This window comes from Leucopleurus acutus (assembly GCF_964270905.1).
Source record: "Leucopleurus acutus genome assembly, chromosome: 4".
Taxonomy (NCBI): Eukaryota; Metazoa; Chordata; class Mammalia; order Artiodactyla; family Delphinidae; genus Leucopleurus; species Leucopleurus acutus.
This window is the reverse complement of record NC_139146.1, coordinates 119,410,130-119,425,975: the sequence shown is the minus strand read 5'-3', so window position 1 is coordinate 119,425,975 and position 15,846 is coordinate 119,410,130. Positions and strand designations below refer to the sequence as shown.

The 15,846-nt window shown below is 36.3% G+C and overlaps 1 protein-coding gene across 7 annotated transcripts in view; it reads left to right on the top strand.

Annotated features, from left to right (window-relative positions):
• Positions 1 to 15,846, top strand: part of WDFY3 (WD repeat and FYVE domain containing 3) — a 261,585-nt gene that overhangs the window by 162,713 nt on the left and 83,026 nt on the right. For all 7 annotated transcript variants that reach the window (XM_082838933.1, XM_082838932.1, XM_082838927.1 and 4 more), the window contains 8 exons: positions 565 to 676; positions 3,161 to 3,351; positions 4,474 to 4,626; positions 8,697 to 8,770; positions 8,854 to 9,015; positions 10,379 to 10,473; positions 13,456 to 13,576; positions 13,794 to 14,011. In XM_082838933.1, the coding sequence (XP_082695059.1) occupies positions 565 to 676; positions 3,161 to 3,351; positions 4,474 to 4,626; positions 8,697 to 8,770; positions 8,854 to 9,015; positions 10,379 to 10,473; positions 13,456 to 13,576; positions 13,794 to 14,011 (1,126 nt within the window). The remainder of the gene's footprint in view (positions 1 to 564; positions 677 to 3,160; positions 3,352 to 4,473; positions 4,627 to 8,696; positions 8,771 to 8,853; positions 9,016 to 10,378; positions 10,474 to 13,455; positions 13,577 to 13,793; positions 14,012 to 15,846) is intronic.

Sequence of the window (15,846 nt, the reverse complement as noted above, 5' to 3'; positions counted from 1 at the left end):
GAAAAAAAATATATATATATATATATAAAATCTTCTAAGGAATATTAACTACATAAATTTATTCTACCGGTAACAACAGAATTAAGTCTATGCCTTATATTTGCTTTAAAAGCACACTGTATGTATGTGCAAAATTTAACATTTATTTTGTGTACAGGGCATGTTTTATCCATAAACTTTTGGATAATCTATGTGACATTTACTTGGCTATGGAGTAAGGCAAGTATTATATTCACTAATCAGAAATACTGTGAGGCAGCGAGTGATAAGAACCTTTAAACCACAACAGTCTCATTCAGAAGGACCCCTGAGGCTGTTTTCCAAGACCCCCTCACCATCTTTCTCTCAGTAGACTGTATTTAACTGAGTCTACTCAGGTACCTCTGAGTTTCCACACCTTTGGAAGTATTTGCACATTTTTTAAAAAATGAATACTCATGTTTTTAATATTCTGTTATGGAGAGAGAGAAAAGATATGTTCCCCATCATGTTCTTTTTTCTTTCCCAGTCAAAATGTTCAGACTGTTCCTGTATAGTTACATTTTTCCCTTTCCTATTCTTCAGTTAGGCATTTCCTCCCATGAGAATGCCACTCCTGTGAAGTTGATACACAACTCAGCAGGGCATCTTAATGGACCAGCACGGACAGTTGGGGCTACTCTGATTGGATACTTGGGTGAGTCAGATTGCCTTTGTCTTTCAGACTTATTTGCCTTCAAATCTGCGTTCACTTTCTTCACTTGAGTGTGGTGTTTTAAGTTCATATTCGATAGTGCTGACCTGTAATGTTCTTACAATATTTAGAGATTAATGTCAATCCCAAACTCCAGTCAACTTTAAAAATTATAATCTTTTATAAAATTCCATTAACTTTTCCCCTCTTTTGTCAACACTGATGAGCACTGACTGTATACGTCTACATAATTTCAAGGTAAAGATCACACTACACTTAGGGACAGATGTAAAGACTTGGAAATAACTGATGATTGCTATTGTTACATGGTTTGGTGCTGCAGTGGTGACACTCATGGTGCTTTTTATTTGGAAATGAGCTAGAAATAGCTTCAGAATATGAGCACTGTGGATCCAACTATAATAAAAGTCAGAGCTGCAGAGCCTCTTACCCAGTGTCTGCATAGAAAGAATTGATTGTTTTGGTTAGGTAGAATTTTGAGGCATAACCCAATAATGCCATCTAAAATTCAGAGCTAGCAATTATGTATTTTAATGTACAAATCAGTACAGAATATTGGTTCCTTTTAAAATAAAAAGTGTTGTGCTGGTCAGCATCCTACATGTTTATCAGGTGATTATTATTGTCCCAGCAATGTGCACATCTCTTAACTTTGTTTTTCATTTTTGGCTATGTTGCATTGATAAAAGTTTCCTTTATGCTAAGGCACATGGTAGTTTTTCTTTTTTCGATTCAGCAAATATTTAATGAGCACTGCTCTATGTCCTTTGCAAAAATACAGCAGCACTGTGGTATAGTAGAAAGAGCAGTGAATGAAGAGTTCAGAGATTTAGGTTCTAACCCCTGTTCTGTCACTGTGTGGATTTAAGCCAGACATTGAGCTCCATGGATGTCAATTTTCTTATCTACAAACTAGTAATACTGGCCCTAATTACCTTAGAAGGTAGCTTTCAAAATCCAGTGCCATAATATATGAAAGTACTGTGGATACTAGAGAGCACACAGAAATATAAAATGCATATTAGCTTTATTTTTTAAAAACTCAATCTTGATTGGTAGTCAAATGACATTCAATGTCTTTTTTAAAAAACAAGGTTAGGGGGCTTCCCTGGTGGCGCAGCGGTTGAGAGTCCGCCTGCCGATGCAGGGGACGCGGGTTCGTGACCCGGTCCGGGAAGATCCCACATGCCGCGAAGAGGCTAGGCCCGTGAGCCATGGCCGCTGAGCCTGCGCGTCCGGAGCCTGTGCTCCGCAATGAGAGAGGCAACAGCAGTGAGAGGTCTGCGTACTGCAAAAAAAAAAAAAAAACAAGGTTAGGAATGTAGATGTGAATTTTTTTTTTAATTGACAAAGTTAGTTCCAGTACTGTGTTTCCACATATTTATGCTCTTCAGGGTCACTGATGTACTGTTACTCAGATTACATAACTAAGAGAAGCTTTGAGCAGTGGTCAGGAATGCGCTCTGTTTGGCTTTTCTATAGGGAATACTTCATCCTTGCCAGGGTGGCTTCTCCATCCTATTCCCCAATTCACAGAGATGAAGTGCTTTTGCTCTCCCCAAGTTTATTCTCCAGCAGTACCTAGTAAGGCATTCTCCCTTACTTCAGAAATATATTCCCAAGGCCTCTGTACTTCTGAGTCTTTACATGCCAAAAGCTATAGAGTAGAAACACTTGTGCTTGCTCTCAAACCCACTCTTCTCTATTCGCTCCTTTACTCCCAACTCTTCTCTGAAAGTATATATATCAGCATTTATTGCCTTCTCCCAAATTCTACCTTGAATTTTTTTTTTTTTTTTTGTGGTACGCGGGCCTCTCACTGTTGTGGCCTCTCCTGTTGCGGAGCACAGGCTCCGGACGCACAGGCTCAGCGGCCATGGCTCACGGGCCCAGCCGTTCTGCGGCATGTGGGATCTTCCCGGACCGGGGCACGAACCCGTGTCTCCTGCATCGGCAGGCAGACTCTCAACCACTGCGCCACCAGGGAAGCCCTGAATTTTTTTTTTTTTAGAATTTTTTTCTTTTGATGTTGGGTGTAGGTGTTTATTAATTAATTTATTTATTTGGCTGTGTTGGGTCGTATCTGTGCGAGGGCTTTCTCTAGTTGCAGCAAGCGGGGGCCACTCTTCATCACAGTGCGCAGGCCTCTCACTATCGCGGCCTCTCTTGTTGCGGAGCACAGGCTCCAGACACGCAGGCTCAGTAGTTGTGGCTCACGGGCCTAGTTGCTCCACGGCATGTGGGATCCTCCCAGACCAGGGCTCAAACCCATGTCCCCTGCATTAGCAGGCAAACTCTCAACCACTGCACCACCAGGGAAGCCCTAGAATTTTTATTTTAGGATAGAAGGGTATTTTGGTTTTAGGTATAATTTATAATAAATTAAATATTTCTTAAGATGATTTATTCAGTTCTTGTTTACAGTTGGGAATTTATTTTAATTATTTTTCACTGTCTTTTAATCAGGAGTAAGAACATTTGTTCCTAAGCCTGTTGCCACTACTTTGCAGTACATTGGTGGAGCTGCAGCCATCCTGGGCCTGGTGGCCATGGCTTCTGATGTGGAAGGGCTATATGCAGCAGTCAAAGCCCTGGTTTGTGTGGTCAAGAGTAACCCACTAGCCAGCAAAGAGATGGAAAGAATCAAGGGCTACCAGGTTTGTAACCATAAAGCTTGGTCTTCACTTTACTTTGCATTAAAAATCTTCTAATTTTCATTGTAGTTCATGTAGTTTCAAACTCTGGAAGAATAGTATTGTCCAAGTAAACTTTAGAAGTTGGTAGTTTTTATTAAAACTAACATATTTCGAGTGAGAATATAAGTTGTTAGTTAGGAGTTATTTTTTTCTGTGGAAACAGGAATTAAATTAAATAGGGTCGTATAACCACCTGCTCTAGAGACTGCCAAGTTGTTAATAGATCCAGAGTTCTCCTCGTTACCCTCGTCTCTCCCCTCCACACCCAGTCATCTTTTACTCGCCCCGCCCCCTTACTTACCTAGGGCATGTGAGAGCCACTGTGTGCCATTACTAGTCCTGAAAACGCATGTGGGATTAAAAAATATGTTGTGTTCATGTATTTACAATCTCTACTAGGTTTAGGCAGAAAGTTACTTATAAGAAGAGGAACAAGTATTTGGAGCAAGATTAAATTCCTCTAGTGTAGATGAAGTACAAATGCCTTCTTCTCTTAACTTTAGCCAGTAGTTCACTGGTAGTAGATAAGCTGTTTACTGTAGTGTTTTCTGTAGATTTAATTACCTAATTTGATGGTTTTTTTTTTAATTTGATGTTTTGTTTTGCAAAACTTTCAAAATGATAATTGCAGCATTGTTTATCATGAAAAAATAGGAATAATCTAAACGTTCCAGTAGTATGAGAATGACTAATAATACTATAACCATCTCACATATCATTCAACCTTTTAAAATTATAATTATGGAAACTAGGTTGCAAAAGAAAAAAAATCCTTTGGATAAAATGTTATGTAGAGAACAAGAGTAAAAAATTGTATACACATGTTGGCAACAATTTAAATATTTCTGTGTGAATAGTTTATGTAAAAGTGGATATTTTAATAAGAGGATGATGGGATTACCCTGCTTTTCAGATTTTCTCTGATGTTGCGTTGTCATAGTAAAAATTTAGAAACCAGCATAGAAGTCTCAGGAATTGCTTTACTTAGTGTTCTCCAATGTGTGTTTGTGTGTATGTATGTGTGTGTGCGTATATGTGTATATGATGATTGACCGACAGGCATTTGGTGTTGCTTTCTTTTAGTTGCTGGCAATGCTGCTTAAGAAGAAACGTTCCCTTCTTAACAGCCACATTCTCCATCTAACTTTTTCCTTGGTGGGAACTGTTGACAGTGGACACGAGACCTCCATTATTCCAAATTCAACTGCTTTCCAGGATCTACTTTGTGATTTTGAAGTATGTATATAAACACTAACTGGTAATATATAATCAAGGAACTGATTTCTTATTCTGTATATTGATAGAGTTAACTATTGAACAGTTTTGTCTCTAAGATGTGTTTATGTTCTAAAATTTTATGATGCTCATGTTAATGTAAAATATACAAAGTAAGGTAGTGATTGGGTTCCTTCTTCCCAAAGATATTCCATTTTACAAGTAGTATAGAAGTGAAATGGTGCAATGCATATGCCTAACTATAGCCAGTTTGCTGTTGCCACTGGCATTATAGTAGAGGCAAACATATTTTCACCAAAAAATTTTGATAGTAACTTTTCCTCAATAAATAGGAGCTAGATCTGAAATTTTGGTTACTAGTAGCTGTATAGGAAAATATTCTTTTCGCCAAAATAGCAAAATTTTCATTTCTACTGTCTTATTACCATAACAAGCTTCCACTCTGTCCTCTCAAGGCATCACTTAATCTTGCATATCTTTTCTCCATTTCATTTCTTGTTCACAGCACTTTGCATACTCATCACTGTATAAAATCTCCCCCTGTGAGGCTGAAGGCTTTATGAATGCAGAGATCATGTCTATCTTCATCTTTGTATCCCTACCACCCAGAATGGTGCCTAGCACTTGGTGTTTGCTGTGATGTCTGGCCCTCACTCTTCTTCTTTGTAACTCTTATAAGCTCGATCTTGTCAGTTATTTTAAATCTCCAATAAACAGACTATGTGCCCGAATTGCTTTTCTGAAACTTTATTTGAAAGCTTATTAGCAGCCCTCTTCTAAATAAAAATCCATGGCATCTACTCAGTTCTCAGTACCCCTAGCTCTCAGCAGCATCTGATGCAGTCCATTTCCCTCTTCTTGCATCTCCTAGTTCTTTTACTAGCTTTTAGGCATCACTCTCCTGGTTCATATATCTTGCTCACTACTTTCCCCATAATTTTCTGGTTATAGACTTTTCATTACTTTGTATAAAAGTGTCCACCTTTGCTGCTTTATCCTTTCCTTTATTTGTTGTTTTCTTTCCTTTAGATTCTCACCCAGTCCCACAGCCTCATTTCTACAGAGGTGACTCACAAACCTAAATCTTTAGCTTGATATCTGAACTCCAGGCTTATTTCTAACTTCTTCCTCAACATTTCCATTTTTATATCCCAGCAACACCTACGCTGAACTTAACATCCTTCCCCAAGTTAGAGCTTCCTTTTAACTTCTGTTTCTATTAATAGCACCACCATTCCCCCATTCACTGAGGCTTGAAGTTGAAAAATCAGCTTCCTCCTTCCTCACTGTTTATAAACAGCCCATATTAAGTCATATAGATTCTGCTTCCACATTTCATGTAGTCTGTGTTTTCTCTTTCTCCTGCTACATCCTAATCCAAGCCCTAATCAATTCTATTCTTACTAAAATAATGATCAGTTCTTTCTCCCTTTCCTCAATCTACCTTATATTTTTTTAACCTCATTCTTTCTGAGATATAATCATATAACTTATTAAAAAACTTGCAGTGCTTTTTCTTTCCTACACAATAAAATACACATTTCTCAGCCTGATATGCAAAGTTCTGATACACAGACCTCTCATCCTGTTAGAAAATAATTATTGAATATGTTTGAGCCAAGCACTGTATTAGGCGCTAAGGATGTGAAAATAAAAGGTAGAGTCCATGCCTCAAGGCATTTAGTGCATTAGAAGAGAAAAGCAAATAGACAATAAAAATTTTGTGAAAGCACAGAGGTAAAGGTATGCAGAGAGGATTATGAGAGTACTAAGGGACCTACTTAATAAGCCTAGCTTTGTATACATGTGGTAATTGACACATTATCTTTAGTTTCAGATTTCTGACTGAAATTCAGTATATAAACATCAGAAATTTAGTTGCTTGACAAATTTTGGCTTCATTTTATAGTACTCTGCTCCCTTTGTGGCTTCATATGGCATTCCTAATAACCCCAAACTGTAGTGGTCAATAAATACTTAATTTACCCTATTTTTAGAACAGCTCTTTGACAATATAAGTAAAATAATTGTAATAGCATCCAAGCATTTTCTTTTCTAATGGTTGTTCTAGAATTTGCAATATACATGTGTAACAATTCAGTCTGTCTTCAAAGTACATTATACCACTTCACCTATAGTGTAAAAACCTTGCGATGGTACCCTTCCATTTCTCCCTTCCTGTCCTTTGTGCCATTGTTGTCATACATTTTACTTCTATATGTTTATAATCCCCAGAATATTTGTATTATTTTTGCTTTAAATAGTCGATTATCTTTTAAAGGCATTAAAAAATTTTTATAGTTGCCCACATAGTATATGCAGCAAACAGTATTTATGGCATTTTTTATTCCTTTGTGTAGATCCAGACTTCCATCTTGTAATGGAATGATATGTCTGCCTGAAAAACTTGCTGTAACATTTCTTGTAGTGCATGTTTACTGGTGATAAATTGTCCCATCTGAATAAGTATTTTTCCTTCTTTTTTGAAGGATATTTTTGCATAGAATAGAATTCTAGTTGATGATTTTTATTCTTTTCATACTTTAAAATTGTCAGTTATTCCCTTGTCTTTATGTTTCTTCTGCCTGGGCTTTGTTGACTTTTTTAAGTTGGTGAGTTTCTCATTTTTATCAAATGGGAAATTTTTTAGCCATCATTTCTTCAGCTGTTTTCCCTGGTCGACACCCGCACCCCTCCAGCGCCACCACTCACACACACCTTTTTTGGACTGCAGTTAACATGTATCTTAGGTTCCTGGCTGTTGTCCCACAAGTCACTAATACTCTGTCTAGTCATTTATTTTCAGTATTTTTTTCTCATGCTTCATTTTGAATAGTTTCTGTTGTTATGTCTTTGAGTTTACCGAACATTTTTCCTGCAGTGTCTAATCCTCTGTTAGTCCCATCCAGTATGTTTTTCTTTTTTTTGTTTGTTTGTTTTTTTGCGGTACGCGGGCCTCTCACTGTTGTGGCCTCTCCCGTTGCGGAGCACAGGCTCCAGACGCGCAGGCTTAGCGGCCATGGCTCATGGGCCTAGCCGCTCCGCGGCATGTGGGATCTTCCCGGACCGGGTCACGAACCCGTGTCCCCTGCATCAGCAGGCGGACTCTCAACCACTGCGCCACCAGGGAAGCCCCTGTTTTTCATTTTGAATATTTTATTTCTCATCTGTAGAAGTTCATTTTGGATCTTGGTTATCTTCTATATCTCTCCTCATCATTTTCATATTTTTTGTTACATTCTTTAGCTTATGGAGCATATTTAATAGCTTTTTAAAGATCTCAATAATTCTATCATCTTTGTCATTTCTGGGCCTATTTATAATGATTGGGTTTTTTCTCCTACTTATGGCTCATATTTTCCCTTTTTTTTTTGCATTCTTGGGAACTTGATTGGATGCTGAATTTTACATTGTTGAATGCTAAATTTTGTTTTATTATTTTAAAGAGTATTAAACTTTGCTCTAGTATTGCAGTTATCTTGATTCTTTTGAGGCATGCTTTTAAGCTTTGTTAGGGTGGACTTTGATTAATCTTTAGTGGTAATTTAGCCCCCCTACTAAGGTATTACACTTCTGAGACCTCTACCCAACCTTCCCATGTATTTTGAAGTCTCTATACTGGTTGGTGGGAGTGCAAAGTAGTTTCAGCCCTTTGTGAGTTTTAGGAATTGTTTGCTGTGCCAGTTTGCAGTGGTTATTTCCAGTTTTGGACCCACACAAGATGCCTGTCATTCAGTTTTTGTATTCCGTATTCATTCTATTCAGTATATTGTATTCAGTATTCACTAATAGTATTCAGTCATTGATTCCAGAGAAATTTTCTATAGATCTTGCCTTTCTAGTTGTTTACTCTAGGAGGGTAATTTCCACAGCAATTATCTCTTTATGAACAGAACCAGAAGTCCTATATACAGGCAGTTTTAAAGGGCTACAATAAATAAAAACTAATGAAGTGGTTATATTCAATTAATTAAGTGAAATAAGTTATATGTGCTGCATTTGCGCTTATTGGATTGGAACTTGGGGTATTTTTAACCCTAAATATACCACTGGTCTTTATTTTATTATAGGTCTGGCTCCATGCACCGTATGAACTTCATCTTTCCTTATTTGAACACTTCATTGAATTGCTCACAGAGTCCAGGTATTAGTTGATACCTAAATTGTTAGCTGTTCAGTTATAGAAGAGATACTAGTACAGTGTATAAAATCTTCCTTCTCTTATAGTGAAGCTTCAAAGAATGCCAAGTTAATGAGGGAATTCCAGCTAATCCCAAAGCTACTACTGACTCTTCGAGATATGTCTTTATCCCAGCCTACAATTGCTGCTATTAGTAATGTGCTGAGCTTCTTACTGCAAGGTTTTCCCAACAGCAATGATCTGCTCAGGTAGTGAAAACTTCTGTATTTGTTTGTTTGTTAACTAAAAGTACCAACGAGGTTAAGATGATTGAGATGAACATAATTGGTTCCTATGCCTAGGTAACACGTGTAAAAGTAATACTATTCAAGATATTTGTAAGGCGTGGAAAACATGAATGTATCTTGCAAAGCCAGTTGTTGTCACTAGCGAATAATAGAATTCTGGTGAGAAAAGTTGTTAAAATTAGCCCAGTGAGGCTGATTGTCCTGGACATAAAAACGTTCAGTGTAGGAATTCTTGGTCCACAGCCCTCTTCCCCAAGCCTTGCTACTTCTCAAATGTACGTGCAGAAGCACATATACACATGCACGTACACCCAAAGTGGACATGCCATGTCTTTTGTATTTGTTCTCTATCACCCAAACTGATGGTGGTATTTTATTGTTGTATATTCAGACCTTTTATATGAGTATTATTTTGCTGCCAGTGTGAAATATGGCTTAAGACATATTTATGGAGTGTATGTAGAACTGTTCTAATAGGCACATGATAATTCTCATCTTGACTGAAAATGGAAGGAAAAAAACTACCTAAGATATTTTCCAAGTAGATAACTGCTTAAATTAGACTTAATCACTGCTTGTCATGTAATTGCTCAGGTATTACAGGTGAAATCACACATTATTGCTAGAGTATTCCCAGTAAACTAATCTCTAATTGATGTAGCACATAAATCACTCATTTTATATACAGTTATCTTGAAAGCATTTTTTTTTAACTTGGTGACAGATTTAAAACTGGAGTTTAAAAATTATTTTGGAGCTTGTCATTATTATTAACAATATTTATTTAGGTCTTATCCTGGTGTTATGATGATCACTTTGCTGAAATTATCACTGAAACCTATCAAGGCTTTTATTTTTCTCTGCATTACAAATTAAGAAATTAAAGCCCAGAGAGGTTAAGCTACTTGCCCCAAGTAACATGATTAAAAACTGATAGGGCTAGGATTTTGATCTTACCCGTGTTTCCAAAACCCAAGTACTTGACTACTAGGCTACAGTAGATCCATATAAATAATGTTAGGACATTTTAATTTGGATCATACCATTTGGTTTTTGAAATTTAGATTAGTGCATTAAAGGACTCATATTTCTGATGAAGTGTATTTTTCCCTATACGTATTTTAAAACATTATAACATATAATGTTAATTTGCAACAGTTCGAGGGGAAGCAAATGAAATACAATCATGTGAGGTCTGTAAAAGATTAGTTAAAATAAGAAGTACTATTTTGGTTTCCATTTCTTTGCTTTTTGTTTCTTAGTATTGTTTGTTTCGGAGAGAGAAAAAATAAAATCTATAACCTCTTTTTTCTTGTATTTAAAGGTTTGGCCAGTTTATTTCTTCTACTTTACCAACCTTTGCAGTTTGTGAGAAATTTGTAGTTATGGAAATAAACCATGAAGAGAAGCCTGACACTGGTGAGTCAGTTCTGGAGCTTGGAACCTAATTACTATACCCTGTTTTCTTCTGACACAAGTTAGACCTGAATTATATGTGACACTGTTATATTACTTTTCTCCTTACATTACTTTTTTGGTCTTTCACAGATGTATTTGTCTTAGACCAAGGCTCTACAATATGCAGAAGTACAGAATTACCTACAAATTGAATAGGGTGTGAATTTACTTTAAAAATAAAATCTTTCTTATTTTTACAGGATTTATAGCAATGTTCCTTTAAATAATAAACTCTTCCAGTTAATTTTTGAACATTTTTTTTTAATTTATGTAAAACTCTTCAGAAACATCGATTCTTGCTAAAGTGAATTGTATCTATATTGCGGTTATTTTTATTTCCCTGTTAAATATTTAATAGTCATTGAGGGAAAGAACATTTTACTAGACTCACTTTATGTAAGTGTAGAATAAAATTTTCTTAAGTTGTAGTTCCTGGGCCCATGACAACCACTTTTTTTTTTTAAAAAAAAACTTTCCTCCCTTGAAGCATATTTTTCTCTTGTTAGAATGTATTTTTCCAGTTGTGTATTCTAGAGCAGGAGATTTGCTTGGAAAACATCAAAAGGACCTTTAGATTAACCTGTAATTAAATTCACAATATTTTATATTTGTTCAGCATTATTTACATTATTATCCTGTTACATTATTCCCAAATTATGTCACATAAATGATTTCCTTTAAAACTCTTATGACCCTATCCATCTGGGAGTTCTCTTCCACGTTGGCTATATCAATCAGAGCACAGCCTCTCTGGTGCTTCATGAATAAGAAGAGAAAGTGGTGTAATTATGTTTTTCAAAGGTGAAACAGAGATTTGAGAGGCTGACTTCTACTAATCATAGAGCAGAATATAAGGCCAGTAACCACTTACTTCCTACCATTTGGAAGAATGTTGATATTTCTTTGGTGAAGCAAATTAGCAGTGGGTGAGAGGCATATAGATCAAATCAATGGATAACACTTATTTAGTGCTTAATATTTGCCAGGCACTGTTAAGTGCTCTATATAATCTTATAACAGTCCTATGAAATTGGTCCTGTTGTTATCACAGTTTTACAAAAGTGAGGACACTGAGGCCCAGAAGGTTTAAGAGAAACTTACCTGAGATCATACTACTGCATTTGAACTCAGGTAGTCCAACATTCTAAGCCATCCTGAATACTAACATTCTAAACCACTGCACTATTCTACTTTATACAAAGATTATTTCTAAGTTCTGAATTAATATAAGCCAAGTAAATAGGAATTAAAAAGGGAAGTCCTGGGACTTTCCTAGCAGTCCAGTCGTTAACACTCCACACTTCCACTGCAGGGGGATCGGGTTCGATCCCTGGTCAGGGAACTAAGATCCTACATGCTGTGCCATGCGGCCAAAAAAAAAAAGGAAAGTCCTTTTAAAATCTTTGGAACTGTATAACATGTTTATTTCAAGTATAAAAAAAAAGATATGGGAAAAATATTTCTCTAGTCTCCATATTTCTTGCTGGCCATTGAATTCAATAACTACAACTAGTGCTATAAACTTTTTTTGACAAGAGCACAGTAGCAGGGATGTATAAATTAGGAAAATTTTCTCTTGATCTGCCAAGTTGATTAGACTAGTCTCCTCATCAATTTATCGCCATTTGAAAGAATAGAGAAAGTCAGGAGCATATTGCTGGTCTTGTTAGTATATGACCTTGATTGTTTAATTGTGTGGACTGGACCGTCTTAAGTATAACAGGATGTTCCAAAAAATTAAAACCATAACTTTTTCTTTCATGTAGCTTACATAGTATTCAGGATACACCTGCCAAAAAAATGGCTTGAATAATGGTGAACGGTGATATAATAATTAATGCAAAATAAAATAAATTGCATGAAAGCACAGTGAAATGTGGAGTAAAGCATCAGTTCGAATGGAAAGAAGTTAACCTGGAAATTTCTTTCAGAGTTAATTGTTTTAAACTGTATTTGAAAATTAGCGGGACATAACTGACAGTGAAAAAAATAGGCATAAAAACTAAGGAGAATTCTTAATTTCTATGTGGATTGTCATTTTATTGAAAGGAAGTAATTCATTTGTCAATTTAGGTTGTCCATTCCATTTGTCACAAGGCAATTTGTAAATTACCAGTCCTATGCCTGTTAGCCTGGGAGGGAATCTTGAGTTCCCCTTGGTAAGCTTAAAGCACCCTTCTCAATGATTAAGGCACTAAGTTAGCATTTTAAAAGATACTATTTAAAAGTAAAAATAGTCCCTTGCCCAAACAAGTAAAAGCATATAACCATGGTCATTAAACTTTAGCCTGAGCTTCAATTATAGAATAAAGGAAAGAAAGCATGTGGATTGTGACTTACTAACCCCGAGCTCTTAGTGGCAGAGCTGGGCCTGCAACACTAGGCCATTGATCCCAGTCCCTTGTGCTTCCAGTACTATCCATTGAGAACCGTAAGCTTTATGTCTTCCTTCCTTTCTTCCCCAAGTTCTCCTGTGCATTTGTGTGCCTTTCCCTCTTGTCTGTGCTATTTAATTCTCACTTTACTTTATGTATTATAATTATTGAATAATTTATGCTTCCTCTTTTCATTTTTAAATCTGGAAATTTTAACCATTTAAGTCCTTCAAAAAGACTAGAAATTAAGGGTTTGCATTGTTATTTTTGTTCGTGTGATCCTCGTTTGATTACTTTACCCCTGTTGGTAGGAGAAGGGAATATTAATATAAAAAAGGGTTCACAGTCTTTATTATCACTTGTTTAGATAATTTCATAAGTAAATGAACAGTTTTCAGGATTCTAAAGAGAAATGTTGGACCCTTTTTCTTGTTCACTTGAGTGGAAAGTACTCCTAGAGAAAATGTTTTCTGAAAGGTGTGTTTCAGTGAGATTTCCTAGAACAGTGTTGGATATTTTATCCTAGTTTATCAGCTAGGGCAATTTAATGTATTTATTTTCATTGTAGGAACTGAAGAAGAGTTTGGAGGTCTTGTATCTGCCAATCTTATACTTTTGAGGAACAGACTTCTAGATATCTTACTAAAACTGGTTTACACATCTAAAGAAAAGACAAGCATTAATTTGCAGTAAGTAAAATCTTTTGAGCATTGATGGTAATAGTTGCTACTACTAGTTAATTCATGGTAGACAAAAGAAAGATTTGCCACTGACTTTTAATAGATTTTTTTTAAACCCTGAAATTTATTGTATCTCAAGAATGAAACTGGTCTTATTTTTTTTAATTTGAAATCATAATCCTTTAAATTAATGTTTGTTTTGTTTAATCCATCTATCTTTGAATAGAGCTTGCGAAGAGCTGGTCAGGACGCTGGGTTTTGACTGGATTATGATGTTTATGGAAGAACACTTGCATTCCACCACAGTTACGGCAGCCATGAGGATTCTTGTCGTCCTACTGAGTAATCAGTCTATTCTCATCAAGTTCAAGGAAGGACTCAGTGGTGGAGGGTGGCTGGAGCAGACAGATCCCGTCTTAACCAATAAGATCGGGACTGTATTAGGTATGGGACTTTTACAGTCGGCTGCTTTGAAATAAGCTGTTTTGTGTTTTGTTTTTAAATCTTATATAAGCTTATACTCTTCAGTTTGTCTAACAACCATTGAGTCATGAATTTTGATTAATGATAGAGTAAAAAGAATAAAAAGTTTCAAATTTGGCTTTTTTAATTGCAAATCAAACTGAAGTCAGAGACAGGATATTAAGATGTGAAAACTCAAGTAAATTTCTTATGATTTCTTTTTGTTGTATAGTCCTCTTTCTGATCTATAAATAATTTGCAAATTATCAGAACTGAATTAATAATAATATTTTGAGCATCTATTCTGTACCAGTTACAAACACTTTTCAGTTTCACAATAACTTATTTCATTTTCACAGTAACACTATGATATATAAATACCCATTTTACAGATGAGAAAGTCAAGGCATAGGGGTGAAGTCACTTGTCAGGTAAGAAGTGTCAAAATCTGAATCCAGGGCTTCCCTGGTGGCGCAGTGGTTGAGAGTCCGCCTGCCGATGCAGGGGACACGGGTTCGTTCCCCGGTCCGGGAAGATCCCACGTGCTCCGGAGCGGCTGGGCCCATGAGCCATGGCCGCTGAGCCTGCGCGTCCGGAGCCTGTGCTCCGCAACAGGAGAGGCCACAACAGTGAGAGGCCCGTGTACCTCAAAAAAAAAAAAAAAAAAAATCTGAATCCAGGTCGCTCAATCCAAAACCCATGCTTTTAATAGTTATGTTATATTGCCACACAAATATTTAAGCTCATTGAAGTTTCAGCCAAAGCTCCTTATTCTCTGCTTACTGGTTCTATGCTGTTTTCAACACGGAACTGAGCATTTAAACAATATTAGAAAATTACAGTTTCCTGTGTTAGATTTATTTGAACTGGTATATATTTCTGTTCATATTAATGATCTTATTTTGGAAAATATATATTTAAGATAATGTTTTTATTGAAAATTATAGTCATTCAGTTCTTAAAGTATTTAAAAAATATATTTGTCTTTATAACATTACAGTTTAAAATCATATATAATTGTATTCTGCAATAAGCATTAAGAATAACTATTTACCCTGTCAGGTGGAAAAATTAGGTATCAGAATTTAATATGTAATTTATCTGTTAAAAAAAAATGTTCAAGTATCAATACCTAGGTGCAACCTGCACTACTTTGTCAAATGTTAAAGCAAATGGTAGGAAGATAGAGCTTACACCATAGGATTATTTTATTGTTATTTCACATGTGAAAAACGTCTCAAGGAACTTTGTGATGAAGAAAGAAATTCACTGTGAAATGATTTCTCAAGAAACTTGTCTGCTTTAAAATATGCATTTTAGGGCTTCCCTGGTGGCACAGTGGTTGAGAGTCTGTCTGCCTGCCAATGCAGGGGACACAAGTTCGTGCCCCGGTCCAGGAAGATCCCACATGCCGCGGAGCGGCTGGACCTGTGAGCCATGGCCGCTGAGCCTGCGCATCCGGAGCCTGTGCTCTGCAACGGGAGAGGCCACAACAGTGAGAGGCCCGCGTACCGCAAAAAAAAAAAAAAAAAAAAAATGCATTTTAAATTATTATCATTATAGAGACTTTATGATCTGAAAAATAGATTGCTGTTTTGCATTGACTCTGGGAGAAAGATATAGCCAACAAGTGTCATAAGCAGTTTCATAGCAAGAAATTTAGCTTTTTGACCTTAATAGTAGCTAGTAGCTACTAAGAGAATAAACAGTGAAAGGCACAATTCAGAGTGAGTTCAGAGAATGTAAGAGTTTTAAATGCTAATTGACAGCACTGCTTCTCACTGAAGGCCAAAATAATACCTAAGTTTCACCTAGGA